Source organism: Tachypleus tridentatus, chromosome 13, assembly GCF_004210375.1.
Source record: "Tachypleus tridentatus isolate NWPU-2018 chromosome 13, ASM421037v1, whole genome shotgun sequence".
Lineage (NCBI taxonomy): Eukaryota > Metazoa > Arthropoda > Merostomata > Xiphosura > Limulidae > Tachypleus > Tachypleus tridentatus.
This window is the reverse complement of record NC_134837.1, coordinates 93,613,155-93,640,675: the sequence shown is the minus strand read 5'-3', so window position 1 is coordinate 93,640,675 and position 27,521 is coordinate 93,613,155. Positions and strand designations below refer to the sequence as shown.

The window sequence follows — 27,521 nt, the reverse complement described above, 5'->3', positions numbered from 1 at the left end:
TACTGTTTATAATAAGTCTAAACATGTTATAACTTTATTATCAAATTTTACAAAGTGATTTATGAATTATAAATTATATTGAACTTACCATGTGGACATCATTTTCCAATACCTCACAGTCACAGTCTTTTCCTTGCCATGTACACGATTCACTTATCTTTCCTTCAGGTCTCTCAGAGCCAACAACTGACATATGTAATACTTTAACACAATCTTTTGATAAAATGTTAGCTATTTTAACACACTCACTTTCCAAGCTACTTTCAACTTTGGTAGAAATTTCTTTTACAGTTGTGTCTATCTGATTTGTATTTTTCTCAAAAGGTTTTTCTACTTTGCCACAGCGCTTCTGTAAACATGTTTCAAGTTTACAAGGAATGCTTTCTAAATGGCCCTCAAGATTTATGTTACTTGCTAGCTCAGAGAATTTTACTTTAACAATACATTCTTGTGAAACATTATCACCATCTGTTATGTCATATCTGACATTGTTTGATGTTGTAGCATTTTCTTCCTGATGGAAAGAAAGAAAAACATTTGCAAATACTACAGAGGTTTGTCTTGAAAATTATATATTTTAATTGTATATAGCTTATGAAAAGAATCCTTCATCTACTATAATATCTTAAAATAAGATTCTTTATCCTTTTTAGATTCTAGCAAGATTAAAATAATTAACAATGCATTTATTTGTAAAATGCATTAAAATATTACACTGGACTTACAGCTTATTCTAACAATATGCACTATACAATATAATAAACAAAATCTCAATCTGCTTTGATATATGCCATAATAGTTCAATACTAGTGAGATAAAAACTCTAAAATAAAAATCTGGCTTTAGTTGTTTTGTACCCTGAATTAAGAGTTGAATTATTATTACATAGGAATAACAAACATTTCATAGCCTTTTTACTGTTTATATCTAGTGACTTTGAACCTTCGTACACTTATACAATAATAGTTTAAAGTGTTTTGATATTTTAGTAATATAAACATACTGGTGCTTGAGGTGATGACAAGTTGGATACTGCACTGGATATTTCCTCACTTGGTGGATCACAGTTTCTTGTATAACTGGTTTGTAAATAAACAATTATACAAAAGAGTTACAGATACAAACAGACAACATTTCATGCTTTTACTGATAGACAAATAAGCATCTTGTAAAACTTACTCATGTCAATACTTAGTTTTCAACAGTTGATTTTTATACTATTTTTTATAAAAAATTAAATTTCTAAAGCGAGAAACAATTTTGTCTACAAAAAATAAACTTAATTTATTCAGATCTAAAGAAAATTTCAAAACGTAGTTTAAAATTATGCGGATAAATCATTGCAACTTTTAAATGCTTTACTAACAATATATATAAATTTCTATATATTGAAATCATCCTAGCTTATTATAATAAAACATTTGTTGGTTAATGAAATATTTTAAAACTTAAAAGTATGTAAATTAGTAGATGAAAATATTGATAAGAGTTGTAGGTTTTACATGTTTTTCTTACTTGCACACAAAAGGATTTCTGTAAACATCAATCTTATTTTGTGATCTCTGCCACCTAAGTTTTTCCTTGTACTCTTTATACGTCTGTAAACGAAAGTTACAACTGTCTGTACTTCCTTTCACCTTGGACATATTGCTATTTGTGGCTGAACTAAACAAATTTGGGGAGTACCAGCTGCTAAAATGAGCAAAAATATATATTTGTATACTGTAAGTACAAAGTAAACCACAAACAGAGTTTTGGTGTTTACAATTTGAACATACATTACAGTGAAACCCCTCTAAAGCAGCCACCTTCGGGACTGAGACAAACTGGCCTGATTAGAGGGGTTCCACTGCACATAATTAAGGATTATGAAAACAAAAAAGGGACTGTGATTGAATGACTGCTCTCAAGGGTTGACTGAATCTGAGGGGTGGCCGCTTAGAGGGGTTCCACTGTACATTAAATCTATTTCAGCTGCTTTTCCATATTTTTCTGTGCAAGCCTAACAGATTGTTTTCTATTAAATATTAGTTAGATATATCTGAATATAACACTGACTGACTAGTTTTCTTTTCATTTTACTTTAATCCAGCAAAGATAATATCAATAATAAATGTACCACATTAATTAGCAAAATATACTCTCTACAAATGCTGAATATGTTTGTGTAAACTAAATTTCTAATATTCCCTGCTTCTACAAACTAAACAAATACATATTGCTTGATTTTTTTTAGGAGAAATGAAGGAAATTATCATTGTATAATTTTATATTATCTGATTGAAGCTTTCAGAAATTAGAACTTTACACACAAAAATATATACCAAAATTGCATAAAATATAAAAATTAAATTTGAAGTTAACAACAGTTGCTGAGAATATATAATGGCATTAAAATAAAAACTATGAGCAACTGTCTTTCTCATAATCTGTGAATCTGTGATCAGTCTAACTTATCCTACAAAGAAAGGTTACATTTTACACTGTATCTTAACTTTAACTATCATGTAAAGGTGGTCCAATTATGATAAACTGATAACTCACTTGTATATTAGTATATCATATTCAAATGAAAACAAAGCTAGAAATATTAACACACTTATTCTTCTTTGCCTGACATCATGATGACACAAATATGACTTAAGACTTTAAAAATTTAACTTTCTATTCAAAAATACAATAAAAACCTTTTATAGAAGAAAAAATTGAATTGAATGATTTCAGAGATTTGAGTCACAATATCAGATTATAGTGGGGTACACTCAATAAAACAGATTAAATGTCAAATAACATTACAAGAATCACAATTACCTATAATAGCTAATAGTACCTGTTATGGAAGCAAAAACTGTAGAAAAGATAATGTTAAATAATGTTCCCCTTCTTTAATTATTTTGTTATTAAATCCCTGATTATCTCATTAAATACTATTTTTTAAAAATTAATTATTTCTTTAACTAACGTGTTGTGTACATGTATCTTTACATTTGAAGAAAAACATCAATAAAAAACTGGAAACATGCCCTATTTCAAAGTCACTTTTAACCTTTTTAAAGGCAAAAACCTCAAAACAAAATAGCACGTGTACATCATTGAACATTTACTCACCACAAATTACAGTAATTGAGCCACCCAACATTAGGTGATTCAAGTTGAAAGTATATTACAAAAGTAAAAATTTGCCACTTTTTATTCCACTTCTCAAGTAAACTCATAAAACAAAATATCTCATATACTCTATTGGATAGTTTTCAGTAATCACATCACAATTTACAGTAAATGAGCATCCCAACTTTGGATAATGTAAACCAAAAGTCTATAAAAATGAAATTTGTTCAGGGGCTTTTTTTTTTTATTCCCTTTTTCAAAAAAAATTCCTAAAACAAAACAACTCATGTACACTGTCAGACAATTTCTAGTCACCCTATGAAAAAATACCATAGTGAAGCCAGTCAACTTTGGATGATGGATGTTAACACACACATACACATAATGGATCATCTTTATAATAACATTACTACTTTAACCTCCTTATTTTACAAATTTAACACCACCTACAAACCTTGTCCACACTATTGAAAGTATGTAATGTTCTCTAAAATTCAATATGCTTTATTAAATGTAAATGCCTCCTAAAGATGACTTGGTACTTACTTACAAGTTAATGTTATTGTATTTTTGAATTAATTAACTGATTAGTAGGTTACTCACCAAAATTTAACTTTCTTTTCATTTTATGAAATTAAAGATGTTAAAAGTTGTATACAAAAAATATGAAAAATATATAGAACTGATTAGTATTGGCATATATTTTCCTCTTTTGTTTATTAAATCACTTCACATTGTTTAAATATCATCACACTAATTTGATCAATCTACTGTAACTGTACTTATGCCTAATCTCTTAGGAAAAAATAAATAATAATAGAAAATTATCAAGTATTGAATAGATAATAAAAAATGACTTTAAATATCTCTATTATTATTATATATTAATTTCTTAATTTGAAATAAGTAATTTATAGAGAAAACATCCTGTGTATTTCTGCTAATGGTTTCATCTTTAAAACCAAACATTTACTAGTAATAATTAAACTATTTCTATTCATTATGATTATCTTAAACACATAAAATAGCCTCAGCACTTTATAAAAATGTGCAAAATTAAGTGCTGTGAGAAGATAATATAAAAGTTTGATATATATGTATATCCATTAAATATCACTAACCAGTATCAAGTATAATATCACCTTTTGTGCCATTTTCAACTGTTCTCCAAGCATTCTTACACAGTTGTTTATTGTACAAAGGCTGAGCAACTGAGCATATGGATAAAAGTGAACTTACAATAAGTACATGAATTAAACTACTAAATTCCACAGGAAATGCACTGATATGTACTAATAAATCATACATGTGAATAATTATTTATAGGGAAACACAATAAATTATCCTGAATTAATGAGCATAAAAGAAATTCATAGTTCTCTGTACAATACAAGAGAAAAGCTATTAAAAAACTTAGTTATACACACATTTCACTTGAATCATTCCTACCCTGATCTTTGTACTTTATCCAATATGCTCTCTTGTTTTCTAATTACTTCAGTATCGTCAAATTTCCCTTCATAGTTTGTAGAACTGCCACACATAAGTTTTGGTACCTGATTCTAAACAGAGGGTAAAAAACGAATGAAAAAATGTAAAGGGTCTTTAATTAAATACAAGAATAATACGACTGTCATCTATTGCTTTCATCTGATTTTAAATACTGTTTTGAAAAAATTGTCTCACATTAATGATGAGAGAGAATTATAAACAAACCTGAAATGTGATGCTATGTTTCAGATGAGGTGTTTCATTTTGTGTAATTGAGGATGTTGTGTCATTATTATCAGATGATAATGACACATGATAGCAGTATCTTTCTTTTCTTTGCTCTTTGGCTGTTTGAGCTGTCTGAAGGGATAACTTATAAGACACTTCTGCCTCTCCAGCTGACTAATGAAAGTAAAATGTAAAAAAATGAGTAAAATGACAGATCAAAATTACTTTTTAGGATACAATTAAAAAGTACTTAGTCATCACTAAGTATGAAAACACAGTAATCAGCAAAGACACATAATATAAACCAGAAAAAAAAATGTGTAAAATCATAAATACCAACTTAGAAATAAGAAAAGTCAAAAATCATTCATTTGGTAGAATTCTGACACTTTCCTTTTCTATACAAATATATTTTAATGGTTTTCAATGCTAAAAAAATTAAAGCCCTTTAAAGTTAACTTCGAAACTGAAACATTTTTTCAAAGGTTCAAAATATTATTATATACAATTAATTAAAACAGTTTATCTATTGAAAAACCCAGTTAGAATCACTATAAATTTGATCACTTGCATCAGAAAACATATTAGGAAGTTAAATAACTCTGATGAAGAAATTTATAGGTTAACTCCACTTAAACTTTGTCATTGGCAAAAAAATCACTAAGTTATAAATTAACTTCTCACAACATATATTTCATAATTTACAGCAACCTTTTATAATAAATAATATCAGCTTGACTTCTTTTGCATTATCATAACTTACTGTAAACTTATACACATTTTCAGTTCAGAAAAAAATGTAGCATGTAGAAAGAAACTCATCACAGACATAACCCCATTTTTATACCAGAAAATGACAGTAAAGGCAATGGTTGAGGTATAATGTAGAACAGGGATGGTGAACCTTTTTGCAAACGTGTGCCCAAATTGGAGTTAATGTTCTAAAAACTTTCCCTCGCATATCAATGGTAATTTTTAGCAGCAATTTATTATTATTCTGAATTATTTTAAATAAAACAGCTTTAGTATTAACATATTATTAATAACTATAGTAATTCACAAGAAGTAAAATCAATGAATTAGCAACAATAATAATGGACTTTTTTTAAGGAAAAAGAAGGAGTTCTCTTTATTATTCACATTTACTCATTGTTTTACTTTTAACAGAAAGCATTTTGTCAAATGATAAGCTTTGGTTCATATTATGTAACATAAAAAAGTATAAAAACTAAAAAAGTTTGTTTGTTTTTGAATTTCGCACAAAGCTACTCGAGGGCTATCTGTGCTAGCCATCCCTAATTTAGCAGTGTAAGACTAGAGGGAAGGCAGCTAGTCATCACCACCCACCACCAACTCTTGGGCTACTCTTTTACCAACGAATAGTGGGATTGACCGTCACATTATACACCCCCACGGCTGGGAGGGCGAGCATGTTTAACGCAACGCGGGCACGAACCCGCGACCCTCAAATTACGAGTCGCACGCCTTACGCGCTTGGCCATGCCAGGCCCAAAACTAAAGAAAGGAAAATAAGCATATTGTACTCTTAGTGAGAGTTTTGCTGCTACACTAATGATGACAGATTTTTAAATCAGACTTGTATTCGGTTGTTTTGAGAGCTATGCATGCATCACTAGTTTCATCAGCAAGTCTATTCCTATAATTACACTTTACAAAGTTCATTACTGAAAATAATGACTCGCATAAATATGTTGATGAAGCTACAATTCATACTGATATTGTGACATTTTTCAAACAGTCAAAAGTTTCAGGAATAGAATTCCAGAGTTTCAGAATCTCATTTTCTGCATTATTCCAGTCACTAACTAATTTCTTTCAATATCTTCTAGTTCAGCTCTTAAATTGACAACTTTTTGCTTCCAAATTGAGCTGCTTTGTAAATCAACAGTTGAACCTCAAAATTATAGAAGTCAATCTACTAGAACATTTCCAAATTCAATTTGTCTAACACTACACTGCCTGCATCCTTTATGAATTTTGCAGTTTCTTCAAATCATTTAAGGACATAGTATCTACTTAGCCAGTGAACACTGTCATACATAAGTAGTTCTATGTACACCGAATTCACCTCTCTCAGTAAATTTTGAAATTGTATTTTTTTCAAAGCATGTGCAGAAATAAAATTAACTACCTTGATTACAGTTTTCATCACTTTTTCAAGCTCCTCAAGCTTTTGCACACAAAGCCTTCTCGTGTATAATACAATGAAAGCCTACCAGTGGATGTCCAGCATATTTTGCAAACAGATTTACAAAACCTGCTTCTTTACCAATCATACTGGGTGCACCATTATTTCTCACCGAAACTATTTTTAAAAGGTGAACCTGTTGATTGAATAATTCTTACACATTTTAGCCCCTGTGGTATATTGAAGCAATGTTATTAAGTTAACAAGTTCTTCGTGGATTTCATCACCCCTACAAAATTGAGCAATAATGGCTAGCCTAGCTGATGATGTAACATCAGTTCTATCATCAAGACAAATGGAAAATAATGTACATGAATCAATATATTTTGTTAGCTATTCTGCTATGTTCGTTTCCATCTTTAATATTCTATCATTTACTGTATTTCTACTCGCTGCAATTCTTTAATGCACTGGAAGACCATCAAAAAGGAAAGGAGCACATTCTAGTCATGATTCTTTAATATACTTCCCACTGCTATGTGATTTTACATGTTGGGCAATAATCTTTGAAATGTCAAAACTAGCAGCAATTAAGCTGGAACTGCCTGAAACAAATTTCATCAAAACATTTGACTGTAAGTTGTTGTTGCTGACTTCTTGAGAAGTGTTTTTTTTTTTATTCCTCACTCTTATCACTAATCCATTTATGAACAGTTTAATAATGCTGCTTTACAGAGAAAGCCCTGAACAACACTGTTTCAGAACATAAGGTGCATAATGCTTTATCACTCTTTTAGATCATGTCAAATATTTCAGTCCATGATTCTTGAAAAATCACTGCTGCTGCTCCTTCCATTTGAACGTTTTTGTTTCTTTAAAACAAAAAATATTTAAAAATATCTCATCAGTCAACTCAAATATGATAATTTAACTTACCGTAACATAATGGCAGGGGAAGATGTATGTCACCGATATAAAAATAAATCTATAATTAACTGATCAAAAACATATGCATGCTACATTAAATAACATAATTTTAACAATATATTTCATATATTTACTGCATAAAATAAATGAATATTTACTGTTATTATCACTAAATAACCAGTATTCATTCATAAACAATGGAAGAAAAATATATGCAGAGCAAAGCCAATACCAACAGTTTACTTCTATATTTACTCAAAACTGATGTGTCCACTGGGTCTGTGAGGAATTCAAAATGAGTCATTCAATATCACATGTTCCTGCAACCGCAAAGTTATCTCCAAAAGAATGCTAGATGTCTCCTGTGGACATTTCTCACTGCTACCAGGTTGGAAAAAATCATTCATTGTGGCATTTAGCAACATAATGATGATTGTTACATACATTTATTTATCATGGGTTGGGCGTTAGGGTTTCAAGAATCAAAAGGCAGCACTGCATGCCGAGTGCCAACAAAATTTTTCATGTGCCACCTTGAGCATGCATTCCATAAATTCGCCATCATTGGTGTAGAAATAAAATATGCATTCATGAACAAACTAATCTCTGCATATTTTACAGTGGTATCATTAATGCTACACATTAAATTAACCACAACCTACACCCCCCCTTTTCACTTCAATCAAAATTGGTTACTTTATTCTGTAAAGATGGCAAAAATGACTGAATGATGCTGGCTACATGCTCAAAGAACTTCAATAATATCTTATCAAAGAGATTCCAGACATTAAAGATATCCTGGAAATAATTCTATGAATAAGTGGTTAAAGGACACTGCAGGGTCTTATTAAAATCACTTCTAGGCTGCCCTTGCTGTTTCTAGTGATCATACTTCATACTGAAGTAAGTGTCTGAAATGTTAAAATACAACATTGTTTAACAAGTGTTCATTCATAGGTGCTGGTAGAATTATTGATCACTGATATTTCAAACTACACAATAAAGCATACAAGTGCTTGATGTTATAATTGTTTTTTGCCTAATTAAACTAGTTGTACTAATAAGAGTCCAATTATCTTTAGTTTTTTTATAGTATAAACCAACATTTACACAAGTGTTTAACTTTCACATACACACACACACAGTTTCCTTTTTCACACAAAACATTCTAATTCTCCACACATTTCTTTTGCATGCAAGGTTAAATACAAGATGTATCAGTTGATCAATAATTACTGATCTATAACCAAATAGGCCTATCTATTCTAATGCTATATGCTAAATTGAAAGTTTGCTCAAACTTACCAAAAAATGTCTAGTCTGTGTAGAATCACAACCACGGAAAATGAGTAGCTCACAGTGTATTCAGTATAATCATATAAAAATAAGAAATCACTCTAAACTGTAAATAATCACCTGTGTAATGTATACCTTAACAACAAAATTACTGGTTCACCTAACATGTGACAGATAAACAAAAAATTATAGTTTTTTTACACTTTCATATTTATAAGATGTTTTCTGCAAAGTGAATGAGTTGGATAAACAAGAAACAGATGGATTTTGAATTTCATATAGAGATTATATATCGTTGAATTATCAGTCTTCTGTCACAGTAGTTCACCTTATTTTATGGGGTTTTTTTCCAAAGTAGTTTTTTCTTTAATATGATTTCCAGTGCCAAAATGTTTATCTGGTGCCACACTTGTTTTGAAATTTAAATGTTTTTCTGAGCCTAAGACCTTTTTGTTTTTAGTTTAAAATATGGTTTACAGAACACAATTTTGTAACAATAATTAAAAATATTTGTAAAATATTAATTATAACACTAAATTTTGAAAAACTGTTAGATTGCATTGAAATATTACTGTTAGCAGCATTTTACTATAATTCTAAGATGCATTTATAATGTTTAAAATAATGCTTTAAAAAAAAATAACAGTAAGCATGTTAGCTATGCTTTAAGTTGGTTTATGTACAGCAGTAATACTTTAAATTACTCAGATGTTGTATATGGTCAAACTGATTTGGAGTGCTATATTACCAAAGGCCATATGAACTAAAGATTGCAGTTAACTAGTTATTCTTGTTTTCTTTTGTTATGGTAAATAAAAGTGTTGATTACTCCCTTCTAACACTGAACATAGTTTATTATTTTTCAAAATTGTCCGAAAACTTAAAATGGACCTTCTTACAGTGGAAAGGTTTTATTTAAAATCAGTGGAATAATTTAATCCACTAAAACTAGTTTTGACATGTATCAGAATAAAATATTTAGTGAATCACTTCTGCATTTCATGAGATCAGTTTGTTCTCTTTACATAAGTTTGCAGCAAATCAATAAATGCAAACATGCACAGTCATGTTAACTTTTTTAATCAATCAAATGTACCATACTCATATCATTCATGCAACATTCTTCAATTTATAAGAATATTACATAAATCTAAAAATATATTTATGACAATATAAAATCCATAACATTGTATGTCTTTACCATCTTACCAAAATATACATGAAATAACAATTAACTTTTTTAAACAAGGTAAGGAATTTGCCAGAAATGTACATCACATGATTCTTGCAACCAGTAACAATCCCCACCATCAGAGGTACTGTAACCTGAATCCAAAGTTTGTCTTTTCCTTCTATCCTTTGAGAGGCTATTCTGGATTTGTATGTCACCTCTGAAATGCAAAAATAATCTTAATGTTATTAAGATTACTGATGTCTCCTTAACAAACTTTGGATAGTCTGTTTTCAAACAGTTGTGAGAAAAATATTTAGAAAAAAAATTCAAATAAATATATAGAAACAGTCATGCAATAAATACACTCATATTTGACCTCTGATCTGATTGATAAAATTATGTACTGTTCAGCATATGAAGTGATGCAGAATATATAAAATTATCCATTGATTAAGGAGCAACATTTTAAATTATGCAAACTTTACATAATGTAAAAGTGTTTAAAATAATAACATGTAGGACATTAGATATAATTAATAAAAAAATTCCACCATCACCATCAATTCAACACTTTCATCTCTTAGGAAATAATAAGAAACACAATTTACACTTATAACAATCTTCTGGAAGGCTATTAATAACAATGACCAGCAAACACCACATACCAAGTAACAAGAAGAAATATAGTAACCATGTTAAAGTTATCAATTTAATTTTATCAATCATAACACACAGACCCAAACCTGACTTTATTAAATCTAGAAATCCAGACTTTGATTATACAATGATGATGCAGTCATATGTAAATTATGCAAATAATGTAAAGGTTGAATAATCTTATTAAACATGGGGCCCTTGACTCATAAAAAAAATTATGAAATTAAATATTGAACACAATTCTTCACATCTGATAAATGCATGAGAACTGTAAACAGCTCCTATCAAACAGTCCAAATGGGCTAATATATGTAAAAATGGCTGGTATAGGTAGAGAAAGCACTAAGTAGAGGAGCAAACAACGTTTTGACTTCCTCTGGTCATCGTCAGGTTCACAAAGAAAAAAAGAGGTAACTGACCAATAGTCGACCACACTTTTGAAGAAGCAGGTAGACAAATGGAAACCAGATTCAAAAAACACATGTTTGATTGGAATTATTGTTTTTATATCAACAAAACAAAATTTTGCTGGCTAAACTGACACTAGCATACCACTGAACTGAGACAATCTCAGATCAATGTGGCAGCACTTGAGGCCTTGTGTCATGCAGAGATCAGTTCACCTATCAAACACAAATTACTGCAAAAACATTTGTGAATGATAATTCTTATTCATGAGAACTCATCATTATAACATGTTAGACTTGTGTAAGAAAATAAGGTCTGATTTTGACTTGGATATTTGTGCTATGCAAAGCTACAATATGTTTCATACCCCTTCAATTACAAAATAAACATTTCAATATATCTGTCTACTTTGTGTTGGGTTTAATACAAAAAGTCAGTTAAAAAGCCATTAAGTTACTCACTTTAATAAAACACAGACATGTTCCCCATTAGGAAAGATTACATTTGCATGAAATATGCTAAAGATAGCAACAGTGATCATTCCTTGCAGTAAACAGGGTAATATTCTGAGGGTTTAACATCTCCTTGTTAACTTAAAAGTGGCCCTTAGTCATTTGAATGGCACTATCTGTGCCTAGACTGAAAATATTTTGTATACCTCAGTTACTTTAGTGTGTTTTGTTTATTTCAGATAGCCCTTCATCTAGATCCCATATACAACAGATTTGGTAAGGTTGTTTGAGAATTTGTTTGAGACAAATTTTTCAGTTCATTAGTTAATACACATTTTAATTTAAGGCAGTGTTCCCTTAGTTTTCATTCAGATTTGCAAGTGTGGCTAAAAACTGTTATATTGCACAACATCTTACCTCAATTATTTCACACTCAGTTGTACCAGAATTATCATAGTGAAACTCACAGATGTGGTTAAAGAATGTTACACTGTATAAAATCTCACTACATTTTTCTCACATTAAACTCTACTGGCATCATATCATCCAATCTCACCAATTTACATAAATATTGTTATGTTAAGTAAAATATACATTGCAGGGCAAATGAGATCCATTCCTGTTCAATTGTTTAATTACCCACCTGAGATGCAAGTAGTAAACAATGTTTTAGTTTGAAAAAAACAACAAACAAACCACAGAACATGAGCTTACAAAACATCAGCTTTCCCCGAGTCTTGGTGATAGCCTAACTCCACAAGAGCACTTTGTTTTTTGCTGTCTTGAATGGCTTGTAATTCAAGGTATTTGAAAATGTGTGCCTGACCTCTCATACACATCTGTAAGTTATGTGACATTTAAGAATACTGCTTATCTAATAATTTGAAGAACACTGTATTAGTTCAATAATCTGAAAATATAAAACCATTTTCATATTTATTAACAGATTTGAAAGATGTAAATGAAGAAAACAAAAAGAGTGAAGAGTGATAAAAAAATTTTTATCAATGACATTAAATGAAAACCTTCCTTCTCAATCAGGTATGTAAAGTTAATTTTTGTCATAAAAGTATCAGAGAACATGTAAGCAGTTTTTATATGCTTGGCTATTACACTGGTTAAAATGATTAAATGAAATAATTTTAAAAATGAATAAGCAAAAATACCATACAACTCTAGTCAAATCAAGCCCAACTGAAGGCTTTCTTAGGTTTTAAGCATTAAAAAAATCCTAAACTTTTAGTGATGTGTGCCAAATACTATAAGCACATACTTACCACAGCTGGTGGAGATATCATAGGGTTTCTGTCTACAACCAACTGCAACAGTGAAGTCATCTGTCTAAGAAGTGTGGGTAAGCAAGTAATTCTATTGCCTGAAATATCCAATTTGACTAGATGGAGGTCACATACTTCTGGAAGTAAGGATGTTAGACTGATAACTCGAAAAAGAAAATTCAATCACACACATAAATTTATAACGTATTTAGAAGAAGAAATTTTGTTTTTTATAATCCTTGCAAAATGAAAATATATTTTGAGATTAATATGTTTTATCCTAAAAAAATTAATTTCAAGAGCGAAAATGTTCAAAGTCATTATTTTCCTATACTGAAAATAGATTTTCAATAGACCCTCTCACATGTTTAGCTGTTCTTGTTCAATACTCTTCTCTATGTGCAAAACGTTTACAGCATGCTACAAGCTTTGAAATCCCACATACACCACATTTAATGTAGTTCAACTATGTCTCAAATGTACTTCATCATGCAACAACTCTCCATAATAGAAGTGCTCCCTGCCCTCTTGGTGCATATGACTCCCTACATTTGATTCTACTGAACTATCACTTCGGGATTAGACAAGAAGACAGCACCAGTATTTAGTGGGGAGGAAGAGTGAGAAGTGTGAAAAGAGGTATCTATCAAAAATTTATTTCAGTACAAGAAAATAATAACATCTGACACAGTACACTACTTTTCTTCTTGTACAGATGGCTAGAATCCCACACTGTATAAATACAAGGAAAACAAACGAGTATCCTCAGAAAGTGTCCAAAGAACACCCAGGAAATGTGATCCCTACTGGGAGAAGAACATGTGTGTGAAACCACACCACTTCTTTACAAGGTGGACTCTGCACCCAATGTAGAAATAGGTGTAGCATACATGGGTGTAAAGTAGGAGGAGCACAATGAAATAGAGACAGAAAACTGGCCTGGTTGTAATACAAATCACAGTATACTGGAATCTCAATCTCACAGAAAGCCAAAATAATTTGCCCAAGAGTGTAGAGTAGCTATGGTGCAACATACAGTATACTTAGTCTGATAAACTCAGTCTAAAACCAAGCAGCATCAGGAACAGAACCTGTTATCAATATTAGGAGGAGTGTTCACACTTTCTTCACCTCAAGTTAAGTAAAACATAAGTGTATACTGTGCAAATTGAAGTACAAAATGAACACATGTGCAGACCCAAAATCAACCATACATCTGGGAATCTGACATCCAAATGATGGTAGAATGTGATGTGCAAATTTTGCAGGTCACATCAAACTCAAACTCAATCAGACTGGAACCTCACCCTGAGAAGGAATGAGAAGAACTGTTCTACCAATCAACATTATCCTTCAGATGGAACTATACAGAAGCAGGAATGCAATACCACCCTCTGGGTCCCACTGCATGGAGGTGGATTGTCTCTGAAAACATATAGCAACTGCACTCTCCAGAAAGAAATGTACAGAAACTTGGCACAACATTAACCTCCAAGACCCACAGTATGAAGGTGGAAATGCTGAAGCAAGTTGAGTGTGGAAGAGGAAAGACAATTATCATATGTGCAATAGCAACCACCAAGATCTCACCCCATGAAAGTGAAGTGCCTTTCTAAATTATAAGCAACCTCACCTTTTGGATAAAAGCACATAGAAGCTGTGTTCATCATCAACCTCCAGTACTCATTACATCAGAGTGAAATGTACTTACTTGTAGATATAAGTAACATCCTCACCTTGATAGGACCACACAAAAATATGAACTCTATACCACCCTTCATTTCCTACCACACAGAATTGGATCACATCTAAAAAAATATAAACAAACTCACCATCCCGATAGAATCATACCCAAGCTGAAGATGGAACATGAGGTTGGAGAATTGTATGCCAGCTACACTAGCAGAACACCACCTTCCTACTCTCTACCAAATGGAAGCAAACACATTCAGGAGGATTCTTCCATGGTCCATCCCACCACCAGTTCCAAACTTAAAAGTGACAAGAACTCTCTAGCTTCACTTGAAGAACAAGGGGGATAAAATGTAGTGGAGAATTAGGAGAAATAACAACACTGGAAACAGTGCAATGAATCACTACCCCCATTTTCAAAAACAGATTGTTCCTGATTATTCAGTCAGGGAGGAGCAGGGATAGGCAGATATGAATCCAAAGACTCTGAAAAAAATCTCAAATCAAAGAGATGAATAAAAAAAATTGATACTGTAGTCACAAAGATTATGGAAAGGTGGATAAACCCATGGAAAAAACAGAGTCCTTCCCAATAAGATCCCTAGTTGAAGAGATAGGACCAAAAAGGACAATAGCACTAATGAAGGATAAGGAGGTATACTGTATTCTTGATAAACCTCTCAGAAGATTGGTGGAGTGCTTTGAAAAGGAGATGTATATTTGGCAAGTGCTGCAGAAGAGCTTTGAAGGTAAGATGAAGGTAAGTAAAAATGAATGAAAAAAATGGATAGGATTATCAGGGACAGTCCCACAATTTGGCAAAATAACTCCAACATGGAAAACAATAGATTCTTATGGCAGATGTAATGTTAAAAAAGAAACAGTATATTGTGAAAACAAGAAAATTAAACAAATCTGTAAAAGCACATTCAAAAAAGGCAAAGTTAAGCCCAGTAGATTTTGTAGGAGGTGCATGGGGAAGCAAGGCATAAGTAGTAAGGAAGAAAAACAGTCCAAATTCTCCTTATCGTGAACAGCTTAAAATGATGTAGAAAACACCAAACACTATCAAAAGAAAAAAAGTACTTCCTAGAAAATGATCAATCTCCAGACAAATGATAGCTGAAAAAAACCTCTGTTGAGACTCCCAGACCTGAAGCCAGTAACATCATTTGAAGCAACAGTAATAACATCAGAAGTTGTAAAACAAACTTTGGAATTCATCTTGAACCATACAAAGGTCAAATATGATTAGAAAAAAACCCATAAACAAAGGCAAGTTATCACAGCAAACTACAACAGCCAAAACCAACCCTGTAATGTTGTTGCCTTATGGTTTTATATAGTTTAGAAGTGATATATAGGTTTTCTGTGTAACAGATATAACTGATAGTATTTGAAAAGCCCTAGCCTGACTATTAAATGAGCATGATTTACTGTAGTATTCTTTTGCTAGTTTGTGAATTTGATCTTTCATATTCAGTGAATTTTTAAGGTTGATTATGTATTCTGAAAATGTGTATTTTTGTAGTTTGAATGCTTTTTTAATAATTATGTGTCTTTGCTTATGGATCTTTATTTATATATATATGTCTGACATGTTGTGAGTAACATGGCAAAACATTTCAGGACAATGTCGGACTCGCTGATCCATTTTGGCTATTCCACACTCAAAACTAATTTAAAAAAACACAACTTAAAGCTAGCCCTTATCATTCATATACTTGTCAAATGTTTTTCTTACATTACTTTAAATTTACTGCCTATACAACATCTGAAGACAACACGTTCCAAAGACCAACCACTCTATTACAAAAATGAAACTGTCTCAGCTTAAGATGGCTCCTACCCTTTCAAAAATTTATATTTGCATCACCTAGTTCTACTATTATCACTGATAAGTATGAAAAAAAGATGGTGCATTAACATTATCAATTCCCTTTACAATCTTAAACATCCAAAAAGTCCAAAAAAAAACAACTAAGACAAATGGTAAAGCAAAGCATGGGCTTCCATATTACATGGGATTTGAGGAATATTGACCCCAGAATGGATATGATTTTCAAACTTCTTAGTGTGAACCTCAGTATCTGGTGAGAGTGAAAAAAAACAGTGGTTGTAATATTAAAATCTGAATTCATATTAACTGTATGTGGAAACAGTAAAAATTTGATACAGAAAGTTTAATAAAAGAGAAATCATGCAATATTAACACATACAAAAGAAAAGAGTAACAAACTAAACAAAAGATAAGCTTTCCTCCAGAAAACATACAAGTAACTGATTTGAATTCCATTAGTAAATATTTAAATGTTTTCTTACTGACATGAACATTGTAAATCTTAGGACCTTCATTTGAATTCTGTATTTAATTATTAATATAATATCTCTTGAATATTTATCTAGTTTTATACTTTCCAAATAAAATTATTAAATCTTTTAAATTTCTTGTTTCATTACCAAACAACAGGTTATCCATACTGCACCCACTGCATACAGCAAAATGTGATTTTTCGCATTATCAACACTCAGACTTATCACTGAACCAACAAAAAGCAATTTGAATTATACCATTTATATTTATTATGTGAAGAAACATTCAACTAGCTAAATTGAATATTATATACAGTGTGAAGTTCAGTAAATAACATTGTTAATAAAATAAAAAAGGCTACCATATTATTTACATTTAAATTTTAGGTTAATGTACCTAAAACTATATATACCCCAAAAACCAGGAAATTTTTCAACTATAAGAAAAACTCAAAAACTTGCAACAAAGCTACTGGTAAAAACCATAGTTTCATGGAAAGTTTTACCAAATGGTTACAATAATCTTCATACCATTAATGAAAATATGTATGTAAATAGTACTCTTCTAACTTATCCATTGTGTACAGATAACTTATTTGTTAACACTTAAATATTTCATAGCCTTTTTTTTTTGTTATTGAGGTGAAGCTAATTCTAAATTATATAAGATGGAAAACATGTTTACATCTTACAAAAAACTTCACAAGCTACTGCAAAAACCCACCTAATGGTAACTCAGTTAATAAGTTTTTGCGTAAATTAAGTGATCTGAGAGCGTTCAGGTTTCCAATTTTTGGTGGCAAGATGACAATCTGGTTGCAGGCCACATCCTGAAAAGTTGCACTAAATTTCCATTAAACTATATATATAGTAATATTTATTTCTTACATATGCAAAACATAAGTTTTCTTTTAAACATTTCTATATTTCTATATCATTGCCGACTAAACTACCCACCTGGATGCAAAAAGTCGTGGCTAACAAAAACACAAACCAATATGAAACTAGTTGGGATTAAGGTCATACTGGTAAAAAAGAAAATTCAAGTATTCTACTTGTTATATGTGAACTAGCTTTAAAATAGGTTCTCAATTGAAAAGACTAATGAAATTTCCATGACAGGGCTATCAAAGTGTTTCTTATATTTTATGATTTTAATTTTCTGTAGCTTTATTTATGAACTTGGGGCCAGGTATAAAAATTACTGAAATATCATAAGTAAAACTGTTAATAATATATGTTTCACAACAACATTTTTCTCAATATTTAATAAAAGATTTTTATTGCTTTAATATTAAGAAAATGACACTGAATTAAAGTTTCTTTAATTTCTTTATCTTTTGCGAGTGTTTAAAAGTTACATATATTTTGAAGTAGAAAGGAATTCAGTAAACACATGTAAGAAAATATGTTTAATAAGCTACTAACTTATACATAGTTTGTTTATTACCAGATCCATAAGCTGATCCATATGGCAAATTTCTTCTGGAAGAGAAATAAGTCTGTTGTCGCTGATGATCAGTACTTGAAGAGGAAGCTTACATAGTGATGCTGGAATGGTACACAGTTGATTATGGCTAAAAATGAATGAACATTAGACCTGAGATAAAGGAACATATGTGATCATCTGATTATGTTTTTACCCACACAAGTAAGTCTTTTTATAGCTTCTTTATTAAAGATATAATTGTTCTTAACAGAGATTTATATGTGAATAAATGAATATCTATTTATCTTGTATATTTATGAATATCTGTTTAAAAATGTTCTTCATATACAATTGAATATATCAGAATATATCAGATGATACTAGATGAACATTAATGAAATTTCTTAATAGTTATTTATGTGTGTAAGTATTTCCATTTTTAACTGAGTAGGAGTTTTAAATTGAAGCTCTTGAAACTTCCACTCTACATACTTTTAAAGGACAAAATAAAATAAGGAATCAACAAATTATTGTACATATATCGAAAGAAGCAAAAATGAAATATAATTCCCAAAGTACTAGTAAAAGTGAAATGTAATTTCTTCTTAAGATGTACAATCACAACACACCACTGTGGAGAGGACCAAAACACCTCCACAATAGCCATTAACGTGCCATAACTCCTAGCAGGAGGTTTCAGCATTTGTGGAAACAAACATTTCAAAATCCTAATTTTTTTACATAATGGAGTGTTTATGGTAGGATTCATTCATACATGTTTTCATATAAACACATAAGAAATTATACATTTTGATTGCAAAGCCATACCACATTCACAGTTTTGTCTATTATAATTTTGCTGTGAGTAAATAAAATAAATTTTACTGTCAATAATAATTCACACATTATAATATAGTTATTTTAAAAATATATTTCAATAACATGTTAATCCCTAGTTCATTCTGACCAATGTATATTAATAATAAGTGGTTTATATGGATACCAAATTTAGCTGTATATTTTTGTAAATTACCCCAAGTCCAATACATCTTATATAAAGGTAATTTGTTGCTAATTTATCTCATATTACAAGAAATGAAATAACAGATCAGTACGTACAAATCCAGTGATGAAAAAAATCTACAAGCTTTAATAAAGAACTAACAAATCACACATTATAATACAACCATAATGGAAAATTATTTTACAACAACAAAACACTATCTAGATAGACTTACTCAATGTTTCATTTTCATTTATTCATATAAAATAGGCCAAAAGAGCTAGAATCTAAAATATACAAGTCTACAAATAATGAATTATGAAATTAGGTTTTTTCCCCTCATTTCATTATTATTGATTTATTAATATTTATGATAAATTGTTTATTAATATTGTTGTAAAATTCTAACCATCACTTATTGATTAACTGTGTTGAATTTATCTCTAAGTGATGTTATTGTGAATAAATTGTGTTTTTGTTGCTGAACTCTGATTGCAGCAGTATGTTCATTTTAGACCATAACAAAGACATTGTATCTTTGAATTAAGATGATTTCTTGTACCTACATGGTTTCCTAACATGATGAATCTATCAGTATATAAATTTATTATTGTGATATGTAGTTGTTAACTTGAACTTTGTCCTTTGCTTTGACATATTTTATCCTGATTGTACTAAAATTCTTTTTAGCTAAACTGAAATCACTTCAAGTTCAAAGAAACTTTTATAAAAAATGAGATGGAAAAAAAAAGTAGTAAAATTTATTGTCTGTAACAGTTATACTGCTATAGACAATTAATTTTACTATTTAAAATCAAAATTAATTTCTTGTGGAAAAAAATTTAAACATAAAAATACTTGTAAAAAAAAAAAAAAAAAGGAGGAAAATCTGATTGGGTTGGATTAAAACCAATGATTGTCAATTATTTAGAAGTTTGAGAGAACTAAATAGCTACTGCCACAAATGTCAGCTTTCAACAACTCTTTGTTAAGAATGAATAAAATGAGTATTGAGGTTAATAACATTCAAGATATTACAACATATTTGGTTATGAAATCTCACTGTTGGTAACAAGTATTCAAGACTCATCCAATCTCAGATGTTTCTTCTGTGGAAAAATTGAATCTTCAGATGATGGCATGCTAGTTTTGAAATTTCTACAGGGTGGCCCGTAAGTCCCTACCTATCCATATGTTATTATGTTATATTCAATTACACATGTATTATAAATTTGTTTCTTTTTTTTCAGAGAAATATGGCTGATGTAAGCTCATTTACGCTTGAAGAGCGTATTGTGACAAGTATGCGGGTACATGAGCGCAAAAACACTGATGACACCACACAGATACACTGGATACATAGATATATGGATGAGTAGGGACTTACGGGCCACCCTGTACAGTTAATCAAACACAGGAACAACACAGTTTAGTGGTTAGTGCTTTGGATTCATAAGTGAAAGGTTTTGGGTTTGAAGCATTTAGTCTTATTTCAGTCTTAAATTAAATATGTTGAAATTTGTGCAATCTAATTACATACATACATTATGTACATGACAAAAGATCAAATAAATAATTTTTCTCACATCTTTTTAATTACAAAAGCAAAGTTTTTGGGGATGAAAATTTGATCCCTACTTTGTATTTAAAGTTTTAGAAGTAATTCTATTTGAACCTCACAAGTTGTCTCTTAAGTACTTGTAAGCTTCATGTTTGAAATGTTTGAAAATCTTTCTTGATTAATTACGTATTAGTTTAGCAAACAATAAATATACTTGTAATGCTGAAAACATTTATTTTTTGTTGGTGCTTTTTTAAACTGAAAAATTAACTAGTAACAGGTAACTAGGGAAAAATACAATGCCCTAAACAAGCTCATTATAAGAAAAAACAGAATGAACATGGATATTAATATATCAACTTGGATATATTAATGTAATATTAAAGTTGACCTGGATTAAGCCCATCAACAAACTACAACGCGTTATTAAAAACTTCTTATTCTAAAATGTGAAACCAGTCTAAAAGCGAGATACTTTTTCTAATGCATGCATATATGTGAAAAAAGACCCAGAGGTACCATAATCAAATTCAGTGTGTGAATACTGTTAGCTTTGTAAATTTATCTGAAACTAAGCAGAAAGTTTCACAATAGGCTATCTGTGCTGTGCACATCTTGTGTATCAAAACCCAGTTTATAATGTTTTAAGTCTGCAGAAATACCACTGTGCCACTTGGGAGGGGGACAGCATTGTGAAATACAATAAAACTACACTACTTTGACAAAGAAAATTGTTAAATTAAAAAATGATTAATTAGCACACCAATTAAGAATTACACTAAACAATTCAAATAATTACAATATTATTCTGGAATTAGCAAGCTAAATAATTTCAAAGTCAACTTAGAATTTTATAATTGCAAAAAAGACATGAAAAAATATTGCTTTCTAAATACCTAAGATTTATGAAGGTTAAGGACTGTAAGGCAGTTACACTGTCTGGAAGACATCGAATAACATTGTGGTAACAATTCAAAACTTCTAAAAGGAAAAATTCACACACTTGGTTTGGAAGTTCATTGAACTTGTTTTTGGATAAATCTAGGGAAAAAAAAAAAAAACAGGATATTTTTACACACTCATGTAGCTTCTGAAAATATTAAAATCTTTAACTAAAACTGTAAGAGTTGTATTTTTGATTTTCACAAGATTTATCATAAATTTAATTTTAATTTGTAAGATTTTTTGAAATACAATCAATATGGGACAGTTAATACTTAAATTTGACAAGATAAAAACATATATTTATAGATCACATATATATGCTCTTTGGATTAATACTTCATTTCATGAAACATTATGTTTTTTCAAGGCCTGTAACATGTACAGCCAGTTCCACAGCAGTTGTTTTTAGTGGTGCAGAGATCTACTTAACCTTTCTGAAGAACACATTTAAGTATTTATATACATATACTATGCTTACAGTAATGTAATTAACAATTTATAATTTACCTGCAACTAAATATCTTTATACATTTTTGTAATTTCTTACTCTTGCTTTACATCAGTTTCATTTTTTTAAATTATGCTTTTTGACACTCAAATAAATATACATGCATTTGAATCTTATAATCTTGTTAATGGATAGTGGATACATAAATAAAAAAAGCAAACGATTTTGTATGATTCTACATTAAACTACAAAAGGTTTTTTTTCTCTCCATATATAAATATCTTTTAATAATGCAACTGATATTTTACCCATACTAAATATTACTAAAAAACTTAAAAAAACAACAACAATCATACTAATACAAGAGAATCATTTCATCAAATATCACAACTGTACTTGCTGAGATAATCTCACAAACTGTCACATATGTTACACTTTATATATGTACACACACACACACATTTATCAATACTCACAGAAAGTAATTCTATGCTGAACATGTATTATTGTTTAACCCTGATTCATATTCAAAAAACTAATTTATATTACTATTCATAACACTATAGTTTTTTTTTCCTTTTGATACATACAGATTTCATCATACCATAACTTTCCAGTCAGTCCTTTTTTTTTTTTCAATAATATATAAAATAATATCTCACCCTCTTGAACCTGATTGCACTGACTATTAGGACATATTTGACTCTTAATACTTGCAATGATGACATTAATTTTATCATAATCAAGTCTTGGCTGTTTAGTTTCTTCTGGATGATTGTCAAAATAAATCTTTTAATGTCCTAATGTTTTGGATTATATCTATAAAATATGATTACTCTCTTTTAAAAAATGTGAGGTAAAAAGTACATGACTGATATTTTTAATTATTTCCAGAATAACTTAAGCTAACTTATGTCAAAAATTATACTCTAGTTAACCACTTCTAACAAATAATAATAATCAACAACCAAGTGAAACCACAAATACATCTTAATCACATACCATGATAAACGTAAGTGTAGTGATTATTCCTTAACCTAATAATTAAAGACTTTTCTTGATTTATAACAAAAGAAATCTTCCTTTAGAAAAATCTTTATAAATGAACCAAAAAAATACTGCACTCACTAACCACAGTAATATGAAAAATATATACTAAATAAGAATTTAAATTTTTCACATATTTAGTAAACTAGAAAAGGTTTTTTCACATACAGTCAAACTTCAAAATATTGAAATTTTTGCTAAGGTTTAAGCTGAATGAATTTTAAGGAATACAATGCACGATATATTCTACTATTGAAAAGAAATATTAATCACAAACCAAGGCTGTATGACAAACAAAGCTTAAAACCCACCACATACACTCCCTGCTGTAAGACTAAAACTGAATTCTTTCCATTTGCTATTTTAAATACAACTCAAATCTCTGATTATTGTTTTTATCCAACCAGATCAGATTTATTTACAATTATACCCTAATCCTGTAAATACAAAAATAAAGAACAAGTCTTCCTAAAGAAGGAATGTAGAAATGTTCCAAAACACAATTATAAAATAATTTTAAGAGCTTATAACATTAGAGGGAAGATATCCAATAAAAAACAGCTTCCTCATTATTTGCTATTGCAAACCATGTTTCTTAGACAAGATATTTGCTCTGATGCCCTTCCACCCAGAATATAAATTAATTAATACTAAATGTAAAAAAAAAAAAAATGACAATTTCTGATTAAAATTCTTCTAAGCTTTCTCACTAACATACCACTTTTTTGCTTTTCCTTTTTGATATTTTAAATTTATAACAAAAATGTTTTATAAAAATTAACCATTAACTGTTACCTATTTCTAGTGTGTTGTATTTCTGTTTGGGGGTTAACCTGTAATACTATTTAATAGAAACATTGTAATTCTACTCTACAGTAATCACAAGAGTCTTCTTCTTTCATGTTGCATAATTAATGCCACATGTTAACAAATAAAAAATCTCATTCACTTTTTTAATTATCCAAAATTAATCAAGCAAATCTTACATACTGTCTAATGAAAGTGTTCCACTAGTTCAAGCCCAATCTATAAACAACTATTGTATTTTGTTTCTACTTACAGAAATGTTTATTAAGTCAACTTGGCTAATGTACAATCTCAATGTATTTGGAATAAGAATATTTTTACCCAATCCTTCACAGATAATTGCTTTTTGTTTGTTTTTTTTTGTAAACATTACTGCTCTTCAATTCTCTTAAGTATGTTCAAAAGGAACTATTTACAGAGACAAGACAATGAACAGAGTCCATATCAATTCTGTAAAGTAACATTCAACTAAGTGTTATGGGAACTCTTACTAGTGCATTGAATTTCTTGGTTCAGACATTAGATCATCTTAACACAGTAAAGAGATTATGTGAATTCCTAGAAAATTTACTGATGTACAACAAAAATAGCAATTCACATAAACTGAACAAGTCACATAGCATGCTCAACAGTAAAGACTATAACACTACAATTTAAATTACCCCAATACTATAATCAACTAAATATTAACATTCGTATCATGCAGCAAGTCTATAAACTACACCGTCTCGCCTGTACACAGAGAGCTGTTGTAAGCATGTTACTTTGCATACATTACTACCCAATCCTTACAAAACTCAATAGTTAAATGTTTATACATTGCATCTCAATACACATGCGTCACTTCTACAATATTTTACATAACTCAATGAAACAAACCAATAAACATCTTGTGCATAGCTCAAAATTAAACTCAGTATCGTTCAATATCAATCATATGACTGATGAGTTAAATAACAGAAAAGATGAGTACAAAAATGTAAGTAGTATACTCGTAAGGTCTTACTAACATTATTTGCGAGTAACGTATTTTGTACTTGATAGCATAATAACAGATACCATGAAATGTTTATTTGCCAACAGACACCTGGCTATGAAAGAAGAAAATGCTTTGTTACCCCAAAATTATACATCCAAACATAACCTAGCCTGTGTGTTTCAACACCTATAGGCTATAGCGCTTTATTAAACTAAACAAAGTCAAATTAAAGTTAAGGTATGAATAACAGAAATAGACACATTAACAAATTACACTATACTATAGTAAAAATAAAAATATTAATATTGTTACAGTGCTCCCACCTGCCGAAACTGTGTCGCTGAGATCGTAATCCACGGGGATGTTTGGAAATTCTTTTAAATTTCTACCACTGAGGTTCAACTGTCCACTTATCCTCGCTTCTTCGAGTATTAAATGTAAAGCTCGAGTATACTTTTGACTCCCATTAAGACCGCTGAAAGTCAAAGGGAACTTTTCCATGCTACTAGTTTATCCGTCATGTTCCTCCCGAGCTTCTCTACTGGCGTCGATACACTTCACCATACGCATCATGGGATTGGTGCAGAGGCTGGAGTGTAGCCACACCTTGGTTCACTCTGTTTGACAATCGCAGTAAGCAGGCGCCCACAGAAAGAATTGAGTTCAGTAATCAGTGGGTACCTCGACTGTCCAACAGGAGAAGAAGAGTGGGGGAGTTCTATAAGGTAGAAGCTATAATCAACAAATCAATTTTGCTTATCCTATATTACTTAATTTATACTTTTTAACTGAAATAAGCAAAAGCAAATTAATACAGTAAGTAATGTAATAAGTCATTTAAACTAGTTTCACATCGCAACAGAGTCTTCTAAATATCTAAACGCTTTGCTGGGATTTATATACGTATACTAAATATTAATTTCAAATTTAAATTAAGTAAAATTCATCCATATCGGTTATTTGTTGTTGTTTTTATCGAAACATGTTCAATTATGGTGTGTGGCTTGGTTGTTGTTAAGCGCAAAGTTACACAATGGGTTATCTGTGCTTTTCCCACCACATATAGTTTGTATCGCCATAAGCCTGCAGACTTACTGCTAAGCCACTGAAAGGCTATGTGGTCGATTATAAAGACATAAAAATTCTCAACAAAATGGAAATAGAACAAAATTAATCATTATAGATGTTTTGAAGTCCAGATTCATTAAAATGTTGCTTGTTTTTCTGTAAGTACGTCTGAGCTTTCAGTTATTTCTATTTATTATTCAACTGACTTACTTTGTCACGGTTTAAAATATAGCATAAAAGTGTTAAATAAAAACATCTGTAGTTCCAGTTGTGCACAACATACAATTAACAAATGCAATTAAATTTTGATTGCAGAACTTAGCGTGTGTCTGTAGTGGAAGAGAATTAGTTTATCTGATATTCTGTTTTTGTTTGTTGTTGGGCTGTTCGTATCATTTTGATTGCTTACTTCATGTTTTCTATGAAATTACGTGTAAAAAAGATTTATGATAAGTTACGAAAAATGATACCATGTGTAGAACTTTTAAACTAATACCTTAATCGTTTTAAAACATAAAATGTAATTTTTATCTATTGTGCAATAGCTCTTACTCAATACATTGAAATGTTACGCTGGTATTTCCCCTTCACCTCCAAGATTACAAGAAGTTGCCAATGTTTCTAAAGCTGCTGACCAGGTTTTAAATGACGGGATAATATTCTCGGTGCATTGATTTAAATTAGAATAATGAATACTACCCGCAATAACTTGAGCAACAAAAATATTTTTCAGAGTTAAAGTGAGTTTCATACTTGACTCAATTCAAGAAGAAGTATTAAAGAAAAACTAACAATGAGGAATAATATGCAGTAATTTGAAAGTAAGAATACTTTGCTATGTTTGCAAAATGTATCGAACTGACAAATTATAAATTCCAGGGTTCAAAAAAGAACATCAATAACTCTTATGTCTAAACTAATGGTCACTAGTGGAAACTGTTTTAAATTAAATGTTTGCAAAAAAGAAAGTTTTTGTTTCTTTGTTTTAATTTTAAAATTTTGAAGGACCTTTCAATTAAATACTTTATATATTTTAAACAATTACAGATAACCCCTTTCATT

General features: G+C 30.2%; 1 protein-coding gene across 12 annotated transcripts in view; it reads right to left on the bottom strand.

Annotated features, from left to right (window-relative positions):
- LOC143241036 (leucine-rich repeat and calponin homology domain-containing protein 1-like) overlaps positions 1-26,046 on the bottom strand; it is a 57,648-nt gene extending 31,602 nt beyond the window's left edge. For 4 of the 12 annotated variants that reach the window (XR_013022157.1, XM_076484479.1, XM_076484484.1 and 1 more), the window contains exons 1-12: positions 25,715-26,046; positions 22,062-22,206; positions 18,623-18,749; positions 17,897-18,002; positions 13,168-13,304; positions 12,605-12,729; positions 10,473-10,590; positions 4,825-5,001; positions 4,558-4,670; positions 1,516-1,692; positions 1,004-1,079; positions 89-514 (exon numbers count right to left, since the gene is read on the bottom strand). Coding sequence is in view for 11 of the 12 variants with exons in the window: in XM_076484479.1 (XP_076340594.1) it covers positions 89-514; positions 1,004-1,079; positions 1,516-1,692; positions 4,558-4,670; positions 4,825-5,001; positions 10,473-10,590; positions 12,605-12,729; positions 13,168-13,304; positions 17,897-18,002; positions 18,623-18,749; positions 22,062-22,206; positions 25,715-25,892 (1,905 nt within the window). In the remaining variant the exon portion in view is untranslated. The other 8 variants (XM_076484482.1, XM_076484480.1, XM_076484481.1 and 5 more) reach the window with 8 other exon arrangements.
- Between the last annotated feature and the right edge of the window lie 1,475 nt (positions 26,047-27,521).